The 23,051-nt window shown below is 30.9% G+C and overlaps 1 protein-coding gene across 1 annotated transcript in view; it reads right to left on the bottom strand.

Annotated features, from left to right (window-relative positions):
- The window catches only part of LOC130451071 (PAS domain-containing protein cky-1), a 228,265-nt gene that overhangs the window by 27,110 nt on the left and 178,104 nt on the right, over positions 1-23,051 (bottom strand). Inside the window, exon 5 of the mRNA XM_056789868.1 lies at positions 9,199-9,288. Within this exon, the coding sequence (XP_056645846.1) occupies positions 9,199-9,288 (90 nt within the window). The remainder of the gene's footprint in view (positions 1-9,198; positions 9,289-23,051) is intronic.

Here is a 23,051-nt window from a genome sequence, read left to right as displayed (position 1 = left end):
CATACATCAAACATATGACCTAGCATATTCCAATATGATTGACATAAATGTTAAGACTCCGCGGAAATCTCTAATGAGGTAAACATTGAGAGCCCTTTTTTAAATCAAGACTGATAATTGTATAAATACTATCCTAAACACATCTAGACGTCGACAAAAGTAGGTGGTCAATGTCTACTTCTAGTACCTCGTTCCAAGCAACTTTGACTTCGTAGATTTACTGCGCCAGAGTCTGTGGAGGATGGCATGAATTGCATAGTTTTCTCCCATTTATATCCCACATATATTTAATGAGATTTAAATCTGGCGACAGTGAACGCCACGGTAAAACATTATCGCTAGCTTCTTGGAGAAACTCCGTAAGCAATAGTCTTCCAAACAGTCACTCCAAACTAGAACGAATCTGTCTACATACAAGGATAATCCCAGAAGTACCAAGCCTGACCTAGAGATGGTGCTTGAAATATACCACTGTATTAAAAAATATATAATCTATACAGCATATGCTTCAATTTGGAAGATGCCATATTGTTTAATTTCGCAGTGATTAACAGTGAATGTTTTCAGTGAATTTGTACACGTGGAAAAAATTGGTTATCGTTATGTGATACAATACTTTTATTTGAAAGAAATTTAGCCCAACCAATATAAAAGCTGAACTGTTGGGTAGCAGAGTTTAAACGAGGCAGTACGAAGATCAGCATCTTAGTGGTCGACCAAATGAGGCGACGACTACAAAAATCCACAAAGCGGTACTGGATGATCGTCGACTGGAAGTGCGCGAGCTAGCAGATATAGTAGACATTTCAAAAAGTGTGACACATCGCATATTAACTGAAAATTTGGACATGAGAAAGCTGTGCGCAAGACGCGTTTGCTCACAATACAACAAAAACAGCGTCGTGAAGATACTTCTATCGAGTGATTGGCAAATAAAGCCGAATTTTTGAGCCATGGATGAAACGAGGGTCCATCAGTTCATCCAAGAGGGAACTGATGGCTCCAAATAAGGCAAGGACCGTTCTATCTGCATGCAAGCTCATGGCGTCGATTTTTTTGGGATGCGCGAGGAATAATTTTCAGTGACTACCTTAAAAAAGAAAAAGCTATCAACAGCGAGTATAATTCGAAATTTTTGCACATTTGAGTGAAGAAAGCAACCAAAAACTGCCGCCTTAGCTGAAAAGAAAGTGTTGTTTCATCAAGACAATGCACAAGCTCACACATCCGATATTGCAATTGCCAAAATTAATTAATTAAAGTTTGAATTGCCATCTCATGTACCCTATTTGCCAGGTTTAGCCCCCTCGGATTATTTTCTGTTCCCAAACTTAAAAAAATTACTCAGTGATCAAATATTTTCCAATAATGGTGATCGGCAGTTAGATATTATCAACGAGCTTGATAATTCTTATTAAAAAAAAAGAGAATCGATCTTATTGAAGTTAGCTGGGAAAAGTATAGAAGAGATTACGTTGAAAAATAAATATATATTTTTTTTAAATTTTTGTATTTACTGATGATGGGACCATCCTCGTAAATCTATAGTTTTTCTTCTGTACTAACTAAACAACGAACTGTTTATTCTCAACAGTTTGAAATCGATTATGTTTCGAATTCATTTTTATCGTGACTGATTCTTGACGAAAATATATTTCATTGCATAATAATAAACATACTCACTATGTCGATAGTAAATTTTCTATAACCTTTTCTGTCATTAAATAATAATAACCGGTAACATTAATAATTGCTTATTGGTTTTTTATATTTGGGTCGATATTCTAATAGTATCCAAATATGACTCATAAATAAGCATAAACTTTGATTGTTGACTAATCGTTATTGGTTTTTTTTCGTACTTTACAGATTCTATATCAGTGGTGTAGTGCTATATGATTTTGAAAGGAGTTACTACTTCTTACAATTTTTTTCTTTGCTTCCATATTTTAATTTTTTATAAAATAGAAACCGTAGAGTAATTTTAGCTTTTAATTTTAGACATTTAAACACTGAAAGCAGCTCTTTATTTGAATTCGTCATTGAAAGGATGAGTAGCATGCCATTCGGCTTTTTTTTCTTCAAATATTTTGATTATTCCTTTGCTCACGTATGCACAGTAGGACTGTTGATATTTTTTAAAATATCGGATTTTCGATATATCGATATTTTTCAATACATCAACATCGGGGTTCGATATATCGAAAAAAAATATCGATATTTCGATATATCGGTTTTATTTAAAAAAAAAATCGTAAGTCAGCTTAAAAATGATTACACAATTTATAGTCCAATAGATTTATCTTATCTTAAACAAATTAAATTATGAATGTACATAAGTATTAGGTTATAGTTCTTAGTAATTATATTTTAAATATAAATAAGACAATTATGTATACCAATATTTTTCAGTAAAAGTTTTTAAAAATACTCTTTGTTTTATATGTTCAGTTATTTGGTTACTACGATTGTTAGGCACTAAAAGATTGATTGTAGAAGCAACTCGTTTAGATGCTACAGATGTAGCAGAAGAAAGTAAATATTTAAGTGCTATTTCTGATAGGATGGGAGTAAAATGCCTACTATCAATCCAAAATTTCAGGGCGTTTGATGACCTTGAAATATTTGGCTGATCTAAATACTGCTTTAATCCATTGTATTGCATTGTACCAAAACTTCTGCCAGAAACTTCATTGGCATTGGCCATATTTTTCAAAAGCATTTCTTCATGTCGATCCCATAATGATGAAGTAGGTGAACGATTTCCTCTTATTTTGTGCTCTGCAATTATTTTTTTTGATAGATCGGATAATGCATTAGCACCAGACAATGCTGATATGAAATGTAATTTTTCGAAGCGGGGATCTAAGATAGTTACTTTGGCCAAAAAAGAGTTATCTTGTAAAAGCACTAATCTACTTTGAATACCATTTAATAAATCATTTTGTACTGACGCTCCAATAGCAGTTGATGTTTTAGTTTGTTCGATTTCTTGTTTTAATAAATTCGTTAGTGGTATAACTAAACTAGCTGTGACATATTTTCACGAGTAGAAAATTTTAAAAATTATACCTGGAATTTTTGAAAAATAGTTTTTTAATTCTAATTTTTGATTAATAAAAAAAAACAATAATTATTGAATGTCGGCTAACTTAATTTTCATAAATAAAATACGGTAGATTAAGTTTACGATGATTTTGTAGATAAAATAAATTACGAAAAAAAAAATAAAAATAGAAATTTATTTTAAAAAAATATCGACCGTCGATATCGATATTTCAATATCGAACTATCGATATATCGTCCAAGAAAATATTAGTAATAAATATCGATATTTCGAAATAATAATATCGATATTTCGACATATCGATATTTTATCAACAGTCCTATGGCACAGTAGTCACTTTTATTTACGGATTTATTTATTCGAGCTTTTGAAGAAATTAATTTGTTATTTCAGAAATTTAATGAAACCTCTAAACTGAATCGAACTCTTCCTCTACCTATCTAAAGTAAATTTTAGTAAAATTTGTGGGGATTTTATTCTTTACATTCGCTGGTAAGTTTTTCCTTGTTTTTTTATCATTGTGCTCACAAAAATTTCAATTATCACTATGGATTTTCTTTTGTTTAAAGCAAATTCTGTATGATAGTTTCCATATAAATTTGTATTTTCTATTTATTTGGGGAACAGAACGAATAGAATAGAGCAGATTCCTGTTTGGTTATATTTTGAAAAATATAAAGCATAAGATCCTTTTGATCAAATCTGTTCTTTCTATTTGTTCCTTCTTCCGTAATTTCCATCTGTTTTTCCCGCAGTTCTACAGCCCCAAGTTCGTCGCCAATTTCATAACCTTATATAACCCGGTAGGAGACTTTTCCCCAGGAACTGGTATTCGGCCTGAGTTGAATATATAAATAACTGATACTCAGATGAGGTGAACAATTAATATTAAATAGGGTGCCATCACAAATTTACTGAAATTTACTTTGATTCGTGTAGATAGGTAGAAGAAGAATTCGATGCAATTTCGAGGTTTTATTGAATTTCTCGATTGCAGTAGAAAGTCCATAACAAATTAATTTCTACAAAAACTTGAATGTTAGAATAATTAAATCGGAAGTGACTACTATACCACAGTACGTGGTATATCATTGTCAGAAGAAGCTGGTTCTATTACTTTTACATCTATAGGTGGAGTCATGAAAAAAAATTTATTCTTGAAGCATTTATATATATTTCTACAAGGGTTGTCTGAAAAGTTTCCGAATAAACAGAAAGACAAGATTTTTTTTTAAAATCATTATCATAATTAAACTTACTTAGTCACCTTTTAACTCTATGGATCTAGTTCAGCAATGCTCAAACCTTTTTAACTAACTAATAATAGTTGCCGACTTTCTCCTCAAAATAGGCGTTTATGTATGCAGGTGAAAATTTAATGCTGGGGAACAGAAAAAAGTTGCTGGAAGCTAGATCTGGTAAATACAGTGGGTGGTCGACTAATTCGAAGTGCAATTTGTGAACTATAGTCATAGTGATCACCAAAGTGTAAGAAAGTGCCTTATCCTGAAGGAAAAGCAATCCATGTTTCTTCCAATGCAGTCGCTTTTGGCAATTGGTGAAACCTAACCTAACCTTATCAACCAATGATGTTTTACAATCTCCTGTTATTGTTTTTCATTTAGAAGACAGACGATGAACTCAATCCCATGACTATCGCAAAAAACGGTCGCCATCACTTTTCTGGCCCTTGAAACCGCCTTTATCTCTTACGAAGAAAGTTTTCCCTTTATAATCCAATGTCTTGACTGTTTTTTTCATTTCAGGAGTGTAGTGGTGGATCCAGGTTTCATTTCATTTAGCAACTCATTTCGTTTGAACCACGTCAATAAAGCTTGGGAAATGTTCATTTGAATGCGCTGTGTGCAAATGTGGCACCTAACGCGCAGATAGTTTACGCAAGCGTAATTATCAGTATCAATCAGTATATGGCAAACGCGTTCTTTTAATATGTCATTAGCCTCTTCTATATTTTTGAGTTTAATTAGAAGGTCTTTCAGTATCATTTGTTGAACTTTTTTAAAGATGTCGCAGTCCTAGGCCGTTCCGAATGTTTGTTGTCAGTGAAGCTGATACAGCGAAGTTTAAATTCACCTACTCAAAACTTTACGATAGTAAATGATGGTGCTGAGTAACCGTACACAGTGTCTAACTCCTCTTTGCGTATGCCCACAGACTTTTAAAAACAGAACATTTTCAGAAAAATCATTCACAATGACTCACCTACACGATAGTCAAACAGCAACTAAGCGTCCAAAATGGCTAAATGCTAGTAAGAATCTCTCATCGTATGAGTAAATATATCCCGTCCTAATATCGATAACTGCTGACATCTTCAGTTTGAGATCGGAAACTTTTTAGGCAAAATATAGAATGGAGAAGATTTAGTTGTTTTAAGAATCAATAAAATGAAGTTATATTATTGGTATTAATATGAAGGAATGAAACTAAATAAAGAACTATTTAGGGGGGATAAAAGTGGAATTAAAAAAAGTATAAATACTGAAAAAGAAATTAGAAATACTTCCTTTCGGTGCATTAACGTATTATCGTAACACAAAACAATTTTGAAATGACCCCATTTTAGAATTTGTTGTTATTATAAATAACAATATAAACGTTATATAAAATGAATTTATGGTAAAACTTTGTTCATAATTCATATCGAAAAGTTCGTTCGTTCTAATATATTATTTTATGAACTACATTACTTCGATTCTAGTCTTTATTTTAAATTTATTACTTAAAATGTCTAATAACAACACTATTTAACTGAAATAAAAACACCAACGCAAAAAATTTCTTGCTAAAATTTTCAACCATATAGACGTGATTACCATATTAATATCATATCATTTGAGTCAGTTATCAAGATAATTTATAGCAGTTGTTTAATAACAATGTTTTTTTAAACGTCTTAATTACGAAGAATTAAACTTGAAATATATATCATTTCGTTGGGAATATGGATGGTGGCATGCTGGACGTATTTATAAGACGAAAAATGCTCCGTCACTCATGTTGATGACATAGAATCGGCCGGTCTTAAAGTCATACAGTCACAGATTTAAATCCGGAACATCGCTTGTCGGTTAGACCATAAGGTTCCCTACCGACAAGAGACGTTTTATACAGGGCAATCAAATTATGAGATTATATATCTGAATTGAACCAGACATAAGTAGAATGAACGAACGTCAAATTTTGATTAAATCTATAATTTCCTTCATACACAGCTCTTGACATTTTTGTTACGAATGTTTGTTTATCCATTATACTTAGCTGAGATAACATAATGAGCTTATGATTTGTTTTTCTTTGTTATAAAAAGTAAATAGTGGATTATGAAAATCATTCAAATAATTAGTAGAAAAATTGTTATTAAGAAGTCTATTTCTATATGATTGTAATTTTAAAATAATTTATGACTATGATTATTTGTTTATTTCATAAAAACCATTATTAAGTGTCCCATTTAATTTATTTAAGGATATTCCATACAGAATGATTTCCTAAATTCTTTTTTCGGCCATAGAATTTATGTGACTTCATTATGAAAATTTCGAAAATAGTTTTTGGGGATTATTCATAATACTAGCAAAGTAAAAATTTCCGGATACATAAAATATGATACAGAGATTGCTTCGCAAACCGAAGCATATTACAGTTTCTTCGTTTTCAGTTAAGATTCAAATAAGTAGAAATCCGTTGCTCAATACGATACTATACGATTTATTAATAAATATGAATACAATAAGTATTTTGTGTAGACCCACTAGTAAATAAATGAGTATCCTGAAGTAAAAAATTCAAACAAAGCGAAATCAATTTTCATCAAATTAGATTTCTGACGTGATATGTATATAAGAATGAAATAAGCAACACATAATTGGAAGACATGTAGTTTCCAACTGTATTAAAACAATTTTGCCCTAAAAATTGCTTTGAAAGTTCATAGAAGCGACTCTAGATTATAATTTTTGTGTATACTAATCTAGAAACTTGATATACAGTCTTACGTCAAGTTTGATGCGGCAATGGTACAATAAGTTTATTCGCACTCCTGATGGTATAAATGTGAGCATTATAATGAGTAGCCTTATCTCTTACACCCCTAAGCATACACAGCAGGATTCCATATTCCGTGAAGATAATAATTAAATGAAGTTATTTGTTCGACACTGAAGTTATTTTTATGCCTCTTGTGATTACACAAAATGATCATCACTCCTTTATATACAGTAGTGTAAAAATAAAGCTAAATCTCTCGAAGGTCAACTGAACCCAAATATGGTTTTGAAATTGCAATGTTTTTAGTAGAAACTGACGCGAATCTCAAATTGTCATGACTAATTTGCATTAATTTATACACAAAAACTATTTTCCTCAATTACTCAACAAATATAATCATTATTATATTTTCGTCCACAATTCTGATTTTATCAGAGCTTCTCGATAGCACAGACCACTCACAAACAACCATGGAGCATTGATCTTCTTAAATTCAATACATCCCTTACGAGATACGACAAACACTCACCACCCAAACAAGAAATCTATAATTCTTTCAAAGAAATAACCAGTTGCAACTATGATCTGATTTGAAATTGAAATTATCTTTAATTCCACCAATTTGCTGTGCTCATATAGGTGAACTATTTAGTATTCTACAAGCTATCAATTTCATCACTCCTCCTTATAATCAGATAGCAATTTGTACAGACTCACTCGCTTCAAATTCATCTATTAAAAATATATTTTTAGAGATGACGCCATCTGTATTCATTTACATACCGAAAGTTGCGTTTTGAGTGTTCCATGTAGTGAAAGTGACTGCAAAACACTTTCGGGACGCTCTGGAGTAGACAACTTCCTCAAATATGACTCTAGCCACTTCATTGTTGACAGTTGACAGTTTCACTGATTTTGTATAACCTTAAAGTTTTAATTTTCTGAAATTATTTGTTTTATCCGAAGTTTTGTCTAAATTAATGAATAACAATGAATGATGATGAAAAAGAAAACTTCAGCGATGAAGAGTCACTCGAGTCCACGCCACCTGATCTCACCGAAGAAAGGCCCTTCTTAATTCGTTGCCGGATAAATCTTGTGCAAGGTACGGAAAACAGTACGAGTGGTGTCACCATAAAAATAATGGAAAGTTCCTTCTTTATTATCAATAATTTCATAATCGATATTCAAATCAGTTTGGTTTTTTCCAACAGCATCTGAATCATAAGGTTCCTGAACGTCTTCAAAGCACAAAAATTTGCAACTATTGAGTTGAATAAAAGTGTTGTTTTGTATTTATCCAGGTACGAGGCAATAGTAGCAAAACCACTTGTATTTACCCTGCTAGGATATTATTTAGACACTCTGTATCGAGAATAGTTCGTATTTGGTAATTTTACGTTTACCTGTTTTTAGTAAAACTTTTGGTAATTTTACGTATACTTGTAACAAATTTACAAAAGAATTTAAATGTGAAATACCAGCGCAACTTACGGAGACGAAATTGACAGCGAAGTGTAAATGTTGATTGATACAGTTGTTTTCAATAAATTCGTTAATGACTAATTAATTAATGACCTAACCTAACCTAACCATGATACTGCATATATTCTTTGTGAATTACATTATCAAATAGCCCTGTACTCATTAACAAATTGAACTTTCGATTTATTTATTGGTATCTGTAAAGGCAAACTAGAAATTTTTTTCAACCAGAGCTTAGTAAAATTTTTTTATCTGGTAATTATTGCAACTACAAATAAAGAGGAAGAGGAATCCAAATATTACGTTGAAATATTCAGATGGAGAGTGAAACCTGCAATTTTTATAATAACAAAGTTAAATTTGAATTGTTATTCATTCTTACGTGATTTATTAAAGTAATTCTATCGTTACATCATGTTTAAATTAATTAACGATTCACCTCGTACGCAGATTTTCAGAGAGTCATTCCTACAATGATTTATTACCTACCTTACCTCTTATAATGAACCCATTTAGTTGAAGGTATAAAAAAATTCCATTCATAAATTAGAGATAATAAAATATGATTTTGATAAATTAAGCTCACTCTTAAGCTTAGAAAGCTCAAAAAGTTCGCTCACCTGTAAAACACTCACCATGGAATGGCCCAGGTACTCTGCAGCATTATCCGATATATACAATAATTTTCCATTTTGTGTCATCATCATTAGAAAACCGCTTAACGCCTGAAACAAAAATACCATGAAACATGAAAAAAGGAAACTTTCATTATATGAATAATTAAAAAGTAATATTGAATGGCTGTTTGCAATTTGAAACATAAAATACAGTGAACACACACAATGAATTAATTGAAATTGTTTAAATTGAGTAATTACATGAACGTGTCAGTATGAAGAAGTTGGTATGAGTTTATTATATCCATGAAGTACATAGCGTCGACTTACTGTCAAAACTTTTCAAGTCAGTTTTGAATCATTTTACAGGAGGGATGAAAAACCAGTATGAAGTAACATACACTATTTATGTGCACTGATTTTCGATTAACCAGTAATTATGGTTGGTTATGATTTGTTTACAGATATTTCTACTATCTACCTACCCATTAATATGGGCTTTAAAGTAATAAATGCAACAGCCTAAATAGCCATCACTCCACTGCAACAACTTTTTGTGATTTTCCTTTCGATTGTGTTAATCATAATATTTTAATTAACAAATTGCAGTACTATCTAGACATTAGTGGTAAAATATGTCTATTTGCAGACGACACTAATTTCTCTTGAAGCAGCCCTGATCTCACGGCACTTCATAGGACCATATTTAGTGAACTAATCACCCTTAACTCATGGTGCAATTCTAATCTTCTCTCAACGTTTCTAAAACTAAAGTTTTATCATATCAAAATACATTGCAGCCTATTATTAAATAACACCACCATTGAAGTCGTTGAATCTGTAAAATTCTTAGGGCTTGTTGTGGACTATTCCTGACTCTTTCTTCCTTATTAATCTTTTTATTGATAGAGTGCGTTGCTTTATTTTTTGAATAACTTATGTTAATGCTAGTAGTGTTAAGTAGTGCGTGATTTTTATTGAAGGTATCAGTTGTAGGTTAATTTTAAATGGAGTACAGAATCGAACATTTTCGGCATATTTTACTTTTTTATTTTCGTAAAGGAAAGAAAGCTGCTGAGGTTCACAAAGAAATATGTGAAATTTATGGTGCTGATTGTTTAACTGAGCGCATGTGTCAGAATTGGTATACAAAATTCCGTTCTGGAGATTTTTCCCTCAAACATGAGTAGCGTTCTGGTCGACCTACTGAAGTTGATAATGACCAAATCAAAGTCATAATTGAAGAGGATCGTCATATAACTGTTGCGAAGAGGCTACATCAATCGCAGACAACAATTGAAAAACATTTAAAATGTCTTGGGTTAGTTGAGAAGCTTGATATTTGGGTACCTCACGAATTGAAACAAATTTGTTTAACATAAAGAAACAACATTTGCGATATGCACCCTAAACGAAATGAAACCGACCCTTTCTTGAGAAGAATTATTACTGGTGATGAAAAATGGGTCCTGTCGAAAACGATCATGGAGCAAACACGATGAACCAGCACAAACCACATCGAAAACTGAAAAACAACAAAAACGCTCATGCTGTCATTTTGGTATGATTACAAAGGTGTTTTTTGAGCTGCTTCCAAGGAACCAAACAATCAATTCTGATGTTTACTATCAACGATTAACGAAACTGGATGATGCAATCAAAGAAACACGGCCAAAATTGTCATATCGGAAAGGTTTAGTTTTCCACCATGATAATGCAAGGCCTCACACATCTTTGGCAACTTGAGGAAAACTATTGGAGCTTGGCTGGGGAGTGATGCCACATCCCCCATACATCCAACATGGTACCATCTGATTACCATTTATTTAGAAGTCTGCAGAATTCTTTGAATGGTCAAAGATTCAAAGATGATTTCATACTACAAAACCGAAATTTCTTTGTCGTCCACCCTATATATTTGGTTTTTGAATGAACTAAGAAGTATATTCTTTCAAAATGATCTAAAAAGGACGTTTACATGTCCTGATTTGTGTATTTAAATAGCCTTCTTCCTGGTGTTTGTTCCAATATAATTTCGATTGGTTAGTTTTTATTATTCTTTCGATGAAAAGTGTATTTAATTTATAGACTATTGTTATAAAGTGTATACAAAAACAACGGCCTGGTAGTTAACAGTGTGTGAGCAGCTTGAGCTGCTGCATTAAATTAGATCAATTAAACTTGGGAGCGCGGAAGAATGCAAAAAACAATGTGTAATCTTGGAAATATTGATTCTAATGTTTTGATAAAAATTAAGCCACTCTTTCACTATCGAGAAGTATTTAAAAAGAGACAAGATAATAAATAAGAAACCTGTTGCTACCTTAGCCGTACCTAACAAAATATTAAAAGGTTTTATCACCTTTAGGAATTTCCTTATGAAATTCACATCTTTAGAATAAGAATTGTAATTATTGTTAAATATAACTCTATACTTGAGGTACAACTATGTCAATTTCTACTCTTGTTTTCACAATTTACATCTTTCAATATCTTCGAAGAATTATATTCAACAATAGGATGATTCTAACCAAACTCTGTATATTGGACGCAGGTCGTTTGGTAGAAGATTAACTTTTGCTGACTAAACTGTCAGTGAGGTAATTATACTATTAGTTCCTGCTAATAGTATCTATCAGAATTTTATATAGATCTGACTCATAGATCAGTTTTCGTGAAGTATTTTCCTTGTTAGGTAAGTATAGGAAAAAAAAAGATTTCGATTATTAATTAGTCTATTTTTTACATGGAAAAACCGAGAAAAAGCTATGTAAATATAATCCCGAAAGTGCTCTCTCATATGGAATTATTTTGATGTGGTTATCTGTTTTTAAAATTGTCCAAATGAACCGGGATGAAATTGAATGAAGAAATTGTTCAAAAAACGTATAAAAACATTGAAAATCCTCGAAACTGAATAGCTTGCGGTATCTCCTGTTTCCCCCCACCTCGACATATCGAGCTCATATATATGTCAAAATGTCATATTTGACCTCTACTACTCGAATATCGTATAGAAAATTCGATCCTGAAAAATATATTCGGTCTATTGAAGAAAAACCGCAATTTTGACGTTTTTTTAACAAAAATCGGAAAATTAAAAATTAAAATTAAAACGTCAAAATTGCTCACTCCACTTTTTCACGGGGGGATGGAACCTCAAAAATCGACCCCATGCCCCTCCTGTGGCGAATTTCGAGGGGCACCCGATCTCTAAAATTTTCTTTTGGTATCATTGCCCAACACCAATTTTCACGCTTCTAACATTAATTGCCACTTTTGTGCAGTTTACCACTGCACTGAATATTTTGCTGATTTCTTGACATGTTTTGATGCCGAACTTAAGAACGATTACATATGTAGAAAAATCAGCCAAACTGTGTTACGATTTATTGCCTCATCTACCATATTCACCTGATCTGGGTCCCTCAGATTACATTCTTAAGAAAATAGTTTGCAGGATAGCAAATTCGATAGCAGGGAAAAACTCTTATTTCGCAGAACTTCCGGAAGATGAATTTTTGGATGGTAATCGTAATTTCTCCATTCATTAATTAATATATATATATATATATATATATATATATATATATATATATATATATATATATATATATATATATATATATATATATTCCACTAAATATGTAGGTCCCAACATTTTCTGGTAGTTACTTAACATTTTGATTGATTGATATTATTGTAATGTATCTATTATAAATACAGATTAGCATCTAATTGTAAACGCAAAGTCCGCCTATGGCTGTTGATTTTCAAATTGGACTGAGTTAAAAGTGTCAACATAGCCTTATTTCCTGTATTGTTATCCTTGATTTTATCTCTTCGGGCGCATTTACCTATTATGTTCTGGTTAATCTTCTGATATAAAGAAATTTGAATATAAAAGAACCATCAAACTGACTGGTTTGAAATGTTATTAATGTTCACATTTTCTTGAGATGCCCAATGGTATTATGGTAATCTTTTACAGTTATTTTTATCCTGAATTTCATCTACTCTCGTGATATTTCGTCAAAACGCTAAATAATTCAACATAAATGGCCGCAATGATCTTAATCTGATTATACCGGGTCAAACAAAAAGATTTCAAGATATATACACTCGATTACATTTCATTATTAATGAATCAAATTAAACGTGGATGTTAAAACATTTATAAAACGAAATACATCTCGGAAAACATCTACGAAAAAATTTATTCTATGATTGTCAAGACTTGACACTAAATTAAATTGGATGAGAAAAAACAAATTAAATAGACAACAATTATGATCGTAATATTTTAGACAGATTCAAGCTTTCATAATATTGTAAAATATTACTAGGTACTATTGACTCAAAGTATATGGCTTGTGAGATGAAATGAAATATAAATTAGACTACAGGTGTTATGTCAAAAGTAATAAGACTCAACGATTATACCCAATTATTCCAATATCATCTTATAACCTTTTCATCTCATTAAGTGTTGGATCTCATTGCTGAATATAAATCTGTGTTCATCTACAGGATGAACTTATACCCAATTCCTAGCAGATACAGGCTTACTTACTAATACAAAAAAAAATAAGGGAAATTCAAAACACCGTATCAATGTACCATCTTGAAACCAGTGTATAAGGTAATGGGGTGGTCCTAATAAGATAAGAAAGCAGTTAAAAACAATGTCTAGAAGATTTGAACAAGTGTTGAAGAAATTGGGGCTATTTATACAGGGTATTGCAGGAGTTGATGCATGAAATCGGATGTGAGAAAATGACTTGAAAATAATGCTGTGACATAAGAAAAATGTTTTAAAGGACCCCTCGTTTCTGAGTTATAGTATATATTTAAATAGATTTTTTTTTAAAACTAGCTAGAAATTAGTACTTTCCGGTTTATTTTTAGGTCAGAAAATTTCATTTTGTCGGCTTGAGCCAGAAAATTATTGTGATAGTAAAAAATTATAAAATAGTTAGTTTAAGATAGTGGTCAATAGGTTTCTATAGTAACCGAGTTTTGTATTATTTAGAACTATAAAATAACTTGACATATTTTGACGTTTAGTTGAAAACGTGATTTGATTGTGTTTATGGTACAACTATACCCGTTTTAAAAAAAATATTGTACGTAATACGTCCTGAAAGTGGTTTTTGCCCACACGTCCAGTAAAAGACTACTTTCGGGACTTGTTATGTAAACTATTATTCTAAATTATACATTCGAACATTACGAATTTATAATGGATGTCCATGTACTGTGTAATAAGCATAAAATTAAGTACAACTGCTTCTTTATTGACGCCTGCGAAAGCATCTAGCTAAAGAGTCCAGTACCTTCATTGTTCAAATATCTTCAATTCATACCATTTTATCTCACAGAAAAGATCAGTGATAATAAGTTTGGCTGATAGATCTATTCAACTATCAGATCCTGAATGTAGATGCTTGACTATCCAAAAAGCGAAAACTGCATTAAAAGAAAAAAAAAAGATAAACAACATATTCAAGAAAAGGATAAACAGATACTACAACCGATTAAAAAATAAAACAGAAACGGAACATCAGAACATAAAACATTTCTCCTTACCATATATACAAGGACTTTCCGAATACATTATCAAAATATTTCACTAAATTAAAATCTAAAACATCACATAACATATGAAGTACAGTTACAAATACAGGAGTGAATGTCGAGAAACGTACGATAGACACGAACTTAAAATGTGAAAGTATTCGGATGACAAAGAGGGTAATATGTGCTTGGTGAATTAATGTGGTAAATTATCAAAGTACTAAATTCTGTACCCCAGAATAAAATATATATTCTGTCTTGGTATCCAGTAAAAACAATGAAACTAGGTACCCACGCAGTGCTCTTCACTATCTAACAGACAAAATAGAACTTACAATAGTAGTCAAGTATACCTGCTTGAGGGACCGTACTAATCCCTACTACCATCATCTAGTAACGCAAATTGACGAGTGTGGCTATTTCACATTCATTTCTGTTGTTGCCAAAGTGTTAAATATCAAGTACCTTGTTCTAATTGTGACGCTGTCTACATAGGGCAGAAATCTCAGTATTTAGAAAATAGCATAAAAGGTCATCAATACGATAAAAAAATAAAACTGCATTAACGAACCTCGAAATATCATGAAAACATAAATTCAATTATAATCATTCAAAAACTATTGGAATGGAATCTAGTACAAAAAAAATGGTTCACATTCATAAGAACGGAAAAGCTATAAATGATGAAAAAGATCTATATAATTTAAGTGAAATTTATAGCCCTATTTTGTATACATGTTGTCAGTGTCAATATCATATTTTGATAAAGACTAAGAAGTCGAAACGTCAAAATTTTATCTGTCTTTCAAAAATTATAAAAGAAACTAATATTTATCATTATAAACTGAATTTGAATTTATTGATGATCCAAAAACGGACAGCAACTCTGACATTCAGATATGAGAAAGCTTCATTATATGTTATTATTTATTGTGATTTATTTTTTTCGTAGCCAAATAAGAATAAAACAGTATCATGATTCAATCTATCCTAATCCATATGATATATTTTGATTGTTGAATGTTGAATGTATAATGTATAATATCAAGCTACAAAAGTATGGACGTATGAAAATGTTCATTTTCACGTGAAAATTATTTTTGCTATATTGAGATTTTTTTATCAAAATAGAATATTAAGAACAATGAATACATTTATTTCTAGTATTTCAAGTATGGAAAGAATTTGAGGTGTTTGAGTATCTTAAAAAAATTCAAAAAAAAAACGTGTTTAGAAACATAGTAGGAGAAGTTTGAAAAACAATTTGATATATTTCATTTAAGAAATTATTTCTCAGCTTTATAAATAATCTTTTAATTACTATTGATCATCTTATAATTTCAATTGAAGTCAATTATATATTTTCTTTATATATCATCGCGGTGATACATCCTGGTTTGTAAACATTAAATAATTCATGTACGAGTATAAAGACCATTGCGTATATTACCCTGTTTCTATGAACACGTTCTGTAATGTGAATTATTTTATTGGATTTAGTTATTAAAATTTATCGCTACCTTGAAAGTAGAAAAACTATTACATATTCATGAAAAGTTATCAATATTTCAACATTTATGGTAGTAAAACAGATAAAGTTAGTTGTTAAACTTTGAATTATACAAACAATAGAAGTGATTGTAGCAGTTTGTCTTCTTTAAATAATATTCCTTTTCCAATGGCGTACCGGTGAAAAAGCCAACAGCTAGTACATAATTTCTATCAAACTATCTTCTAGAAATTCGAAGGAACTTATAGACGACTTTAAACAACTTTGCAAAGGTGTATTGATCTGTTTATATTATGAAAATACCATTCAATTAATGCTCAATAAATTCATTTGGAAACATTGACCATTCGAAGTTTTTTCACATATTTCTTCACATCCTGGAATATATTTGGTAACTATAGAGCTGAATAATATTATCATTTGTTGAAGTATCACTTTTGATTTGGCATTATCAATATATACATATATTGATATTTTAACGATATGTTGATATGCGTAGAAGTCAACAAGAAACGTGTATTACTCGTATCTTTAATAATTTATATCCTAACCGAAATCCCTTAACAAGATCTTCTGTTAGTAAATCAGTGAAAAAGTTTAACGAAGCTGGTTCACTATAAGATTTATCCAAATCATTATTAGAAATTTTCAGACACTAACATCCCAAAGGATGGTGCTCCACCTCAATCTGCGTGTGTGTTTCCCAGAAGATGGATTGGAAAGAAGAGTTTTATCAAATGGCCCTCGCGATCACCTAACATGAATCCTTTAGAGTATTTTCTGTTGGGTCACTTGAAAAACATCGTTAATAAAACAAAAACTGCCAATATTCTGGAATTGAAAGATTGGATTACCACAGAAATAAGAAGAATTGAACAGTCAGGGATGCTGCAAAATGTATTGCAAAGTTTTAAAAATCGCATCGCTTCTGGTAATAAAGTCAATGGACAACATTTCGAGCTTTTACAAAATTCGTAATTTTTCTACTTCAAAAATGTGGATCTACTTCTAAAATGACACAAAAATTTAAATATTTGTCTTTGTAGTTGTTGTAGGTTTTTCTGCACCATGATTTGTATTTTATTGCACCAGTTTCGTTAAACTTTTTACTAACTTATTGACACTAGACCTTGTTAAGAGATTTGTATTATAGCACATAAATTATTGAAGAATATTCAAATTAAACGAGTTTATTCGAATGTAGGCATCTAAATACACTATATTCGTTGTAACTTTAATAACTATTGTAAATGTAGCTATAACTCTGAGATTATGGCATTTAGGTATATAACATAATCAGTATTTCTGAAGGATTTCTAGAAATACATATATATACATAAATATATAGGGCGATCCATTTTAAATAACAAAGTTCATTATTTTCCCGGAATAAGGACAGATCTGACATCAATGTAGATATCACCATAATACCGGCCGTATCACAAGCCCCATGTACACAAAAATTTATAAAAATCATACAAGCCGTTTGAGGCGTTTCATACATAAAACTCACTCTGTATAATATTCACTTACAATGCCCAGATTGTCCACCAGTAAAACTTGGCTCCAAATAAATTTGGAACAATATAGCAATTCATATGACTCTAATTGTTTCTTTTGATGCTGTCAAATTATTATTCTAAATAGTCTGATGATACCTTAACAATAGTTATACAAGTCTAGTAATATCAAATTTCATAGTACAGCTGGTTTAAGAAATGATTAAAATAAATCATACCAGTAATTTGCTTTGGCATTGCATTACCGTTCAGTTCTCATTATTAGAATATGCGTTCAAAGTAAACTTAATAGAAATCAAGATAATTTTGTTCTATCTGAAAAGATATTTCAATATACAATTATTATTCGATGTGTTGAAATTTCACTTTCACAAAAATTTCTGATTCGATTTCATTACAAAGATACTAATAAAAAAAATAGGGAATATAATTATTAGCCACATAACTTTAGTAGGAACTTTTAATTGGTTTAAATCCGAACTAACTAATAAGTATTTGTCACTTTATTAAGTACTCAACAAATCAAAGTCTATTGTTTTTAACATTATGAAAGATGCCTATATAGCAATCGTCCATTTATTGAATAAGGAAAGAAATAAGCGAAAAAACGGTTTCCTATGCATAATTATTCATATTCATACGTGTTTTGTTAAGGTTAATGACGAAGTAGTCGCTAGTTGAAGAAATATGTGTTGGTCTGAAAATTATAGTTTATATTGAAAATAATTGATAGGAAAGGAAAAAGAAAACGGTCAAAATTGTAATGATCAATTTTATGACGAACGGAATAAGCTTATTCTGAAATTTCCTGTATTTCCTCAATCAATTTTTCATCAAACAAATCTTCTAAATCTTGAAAAGCATTCATATTAAATATTTAATATTTTGTATGACGAATTTTTTCAAAAATGATCTAATCAATAATAAACAAACAAACCACTTTTGATGTATAATATTTTAGGTTAAGTTTCTACTAAACTCTTTATTTGACACTTGTGACTGCCTAATAACTTATTTGGCAAATAAATCGATTTACTCGGAGGTTTAGTTTATTAGAAGGTGAAGACACCGAATTTTTGGTTATTCGGTAAATAATAGTTAGTAGGGACTTTATTAGGAAGTGAAGAAACCCGGCCTAAGTATATTTTTCACTTTTCGGATGATAGCTATAACGCTGACAAAGTTACCACAGTAGTAAATATTTACACGACATTATTTAACACGAGAATTTTGAGTTTTCTAGCTCTAATAGTACAACAAAAGATATTTTCAAACTTTTTGACTTACGACACTATTTGAGCGGATGTGCGATATGTATAGGTCGATTAACTATCGGGATAAGGGCAGGTTGTTTGGGCAATAATAAAGTAATAAGGCTAAACATATTCCAAGATAATATTTCTGTTGCATAAGAGTTATTTTTTTTGGTTTTTAATTTTACTGTATATTTATCAATTGTTTTTATCAAAATCAAAGCATAACTTACTCTCTATTTTGTTGTGATACATTTCCGATGATGAAATTGATAATTTGAGCTTTTTGCGAAATTTTCTAGTACTTTCGATTAGAAATTACGAGTATAAAGTAATATTGGTACAGATTTTCTAGAAAAACGTAATTAATCAGCAAGACGGCTCGGTTCAATTAATAAACTGTCACCAATAATAGGAGTAAATCAAACGTGTATTATTAAAGTTGAAAAAATGAGAAAAAATTATTCTTATCACTTCCATGATGATTAAAGTTCTGCTGGGGCATTTTCCACTACCATATTGATGACAGAAATTATATTCAAACATGAACTTGGACAAGGAGATAAAATTATATTAAATAATGAATATTTGAGGATTTATGAACTATGTAATTAAGAATATATCAAAAGATGAGGGTAACGTAAATATAGTTAAATTAAAAAGATCACAATGGTACGGACACATTGAAAGAATGGAAAAACGAGGATAAAGAAAATCACAGAATGTAGACCGATCGGGAAAAAATTGCCAGGTAGACCAAAAAGTAGATGGGATGATCAGATTATACGGGATATGAGTACAAGACAAGAAATAAAGAAAAATTTTAAACACTGTAAGAATAGGTTAATAATCAGTGATGAAATGTAGACTGATCTCTCATGAAATACAGGGACAAAAGACTTTAATTTGAGCGACTACAAGTTGAATCTATTAAAGAGGTTGTGAATGGCTACGAAGAAGTCCTTTAATGTTCGGGAGCATATATTCGCCCTGTTTGTAATAGTTCTGATACGTTTAATACAGTTTTGAGCGAAATGAATGTACTTTTGTATTGATTTTAAGAGAAATGGCGTATGATCAGTAGGAAAATATTTAAAGAATAGCGAACAATTTAAAATATGGAAATGAATACGTCACTTATTCGCTGTATAAAAAGTGAAATTGAGCTCCACAAACTCAAAAAAACAATTTAAATCTATGCCTTGACAAACTTTGTTTTGGGTGGTTAATTTTTTTCGAAATTATGAAATCTGCACAGAATTATTATGCATGGTTTTTTAAGACATTTTATGTTGAAATATTTCCAACGACCACATCCTCAAAAACTTTTATTCTTAAAAATTATGTTATACAATTATACAGTGACTCCATCAGAAATAGAAAAGGAATAATTTCAACTAAACCGTATCCCACAATATTTTATTTGGAAATATTTGGTCCTACTGCCATATTTTATTCCAAATGCTTAAATACCTATATCCTAATAGTTGTTAATCATCCTGTATAAGATGAAAATATTCTGAAGTAACTATAAATATATCGAGCCTTCCATACATAAGCAAATTATGAATAAATACATAATAGTATCGGTCACTGAGCACTTAGCATGATATTTAGAAAATTTAGTATACATTCAACTTGTGCGCCAAGGAATATCTAACAAGCAGAAAATTATAGTAATATATACAACATAAATCATCTCGGATTTAGATGATTCTTTATTTACACCACATTACCTACAAGCATTGCAAAATTATACAACAATGATTATGATTTATTTAATTTTAGTAGCTACTCAACACAAAGGTGTGAAGATATGTCTATTTAAGAACATAAAGAAACCAATTTCCGCAATTTTGAGCGTATTTAGTCCTAGAATAAAGCAAAGAGAAATTTACCGATGTATTCTTAGATTCACAATAGGCCGAACGAATGCGTTGAAAATCTATTTTCGATCAAGTGGAACTCTTTGACGATTAATTATTTATTGATCATTGATTCTCTTATAACTCGTTTGTTTTGTTTGACAATATACACATAAATATACCCTTTAACCTCACTCTTCATTCTCATCGTTATTCATTCAGTTCTATTTCCCACGAATACTAAATGTCCCCGCGCGAAATCTACAAACGGAAATTATCTTTTGATCATAATATCCATTCAGCTCTAGATGGTGTTTATCTCATAGTTCCGTTAAAGGTCATTTAAAAACCGTTCTAGTTTTATATAATGACACGGCCAGCTTAAATTTATGTTAAAATGTGTTTGCTTTTGTTCACATTAAACAAAATTGCTTGTTGTTACGTTCTGATTGTTGATCAAGAAGAAAGGAATGTTTTTATTACTAAGAATAAAATTACTTGATTTTATACTGTTTTTTTTCTGGTAAATACCAGCAATTTTGCAGCTTCTTGAATGATTTTATTCCTTAGTTTCGAGAAATTGATCAGTAGTTTTTTGTTCTGAAGTTTTTACTCTATGCATGCAAACGTTTTTTATAAATTGAACCAAAATTTTAAGTGAAGTCCGTTGACATTTAAAGTAGGTACTCTTTACTCGAAATGAATTTGTTCCAAAAATCATAAAATCGATTGGACTACCTCATTAACAATATATTAGTTTTAATGCTCATGTAAAGAAAACTGTTTTCGTTGTTGGATGAATATGGGAAAATATTTCCCATAGAAAGGTTATCTGTTTTTAGATGTAGAGGGATGTCAGGGATCGCAATTTACTACTCCAAAAAAAACATTGTTCTTTTGTTTCGTTATTGTCAAATTTAAGTACATAAAGTATCTAATCTCGCTCGTATTTAAAACTTCAAACATTTGTTTGAATATCTCTTAACATAATCCATCGATTAAACTTTTATATATTATTATATCCCATGAGAAAGAATACAGGATCAAAACAATGGATCTCATCTAGAGGAACGCACTTCTAATCTGGTAAATAAGTTCTTGGCCTTGGAATTCTAAATGCGAAAAAGGTAAATTATAACTTGCCAATATTGCTGATTTAGTTTTTATGCTGAACTAAGAAAAAACGACCTCATTTGTTGAAGAAGTATACAATGCGCCTATCCATTCGCTCGCTATTGTTGCCGCACTGCGTTACACTTTTTGTGATTTTTCTGAAGCTTTTGATTGTGTTAAGCATAATATTTTAATCAACAAATTGCAGTACTACGGTTTCAGGGGAACACCTCTCGCATGGTTCAAGTCATACCTTACCAACAGAAGTCAGATTGTAAAGGTTGATACAACGATATCTTCTTGCAAGCCAATAGGATATGGAGTGCCCCAAGACCCGATTTTGTTTCTTCTGTTTATAAACGATATCGCCTATCTACACATCAGTGGTAAAATACATCTATTTGCAGACGATACTAGTTTCTTTTGGAGCAGACCTGATCTCAGGGCACTTCATAGGACCATATCTAGTGACCTAATCACCCATAAATCATGGTGCTCTGTCTCAAAGTTTCTAAAACCAAAGTTTTATCGTATAAAAATATTATTAAATAACACTACCATTGACGTCGTTTAATCTGTAAAATTCTTAGGGCTTGTTGTGGACAATTCCTTGAAATGTTTTGTGCTGGGATCAGTATCCAAAGAACTGAACTTATCCATCTCCTTAACAGTTTATTATGCCCTTATTGAGTCGCATCTCCGATATATCCTTTACATCTGGAGTACGTGTGGTGCGACTCAATTTGAGAGCATCTTCAGACTACAAAAGAGAGCTGTAGATATTAACTCGTACTAAACAGCAGGACTCACTGCAGGGACTTCTTTAAAAGATTAAAAATTCTGACTCTTCCTTATTTATTCATTTTTGAATCTGTTTACCTAATTCGTAGGCTCGGTTTTCCAATTTCAGAAAGGACCTTTACATACCTACTCCACGTTGAGAATTAGTTAAGGGCTGAATATTTTACAATGCAAAAAAATGCACAATCACTTGCCAATTGAAATCAAATCGATATTCTATTTTATTTGTATC

Source organism: Diorhabda sublineata, chromosome X (assembly GCF_026230105.1).
Source record: "Diorhabda sublineata isolate icDioSubl1.1 chromosome X, icDioSubl1.1, whole genome shotgun sequence".
Classification (NCBI taxonomy): Eukaryota; Metazoa; Arthropoda; class Insecta; order Coleoptera; family Chrysomelidae; genus Diorhabda; species Diorhabda sublineata.
Note: the sequence above shows the minus strand (reverse complement) of the source record. Positions and strands in the feature narration are given on the sequence as shown.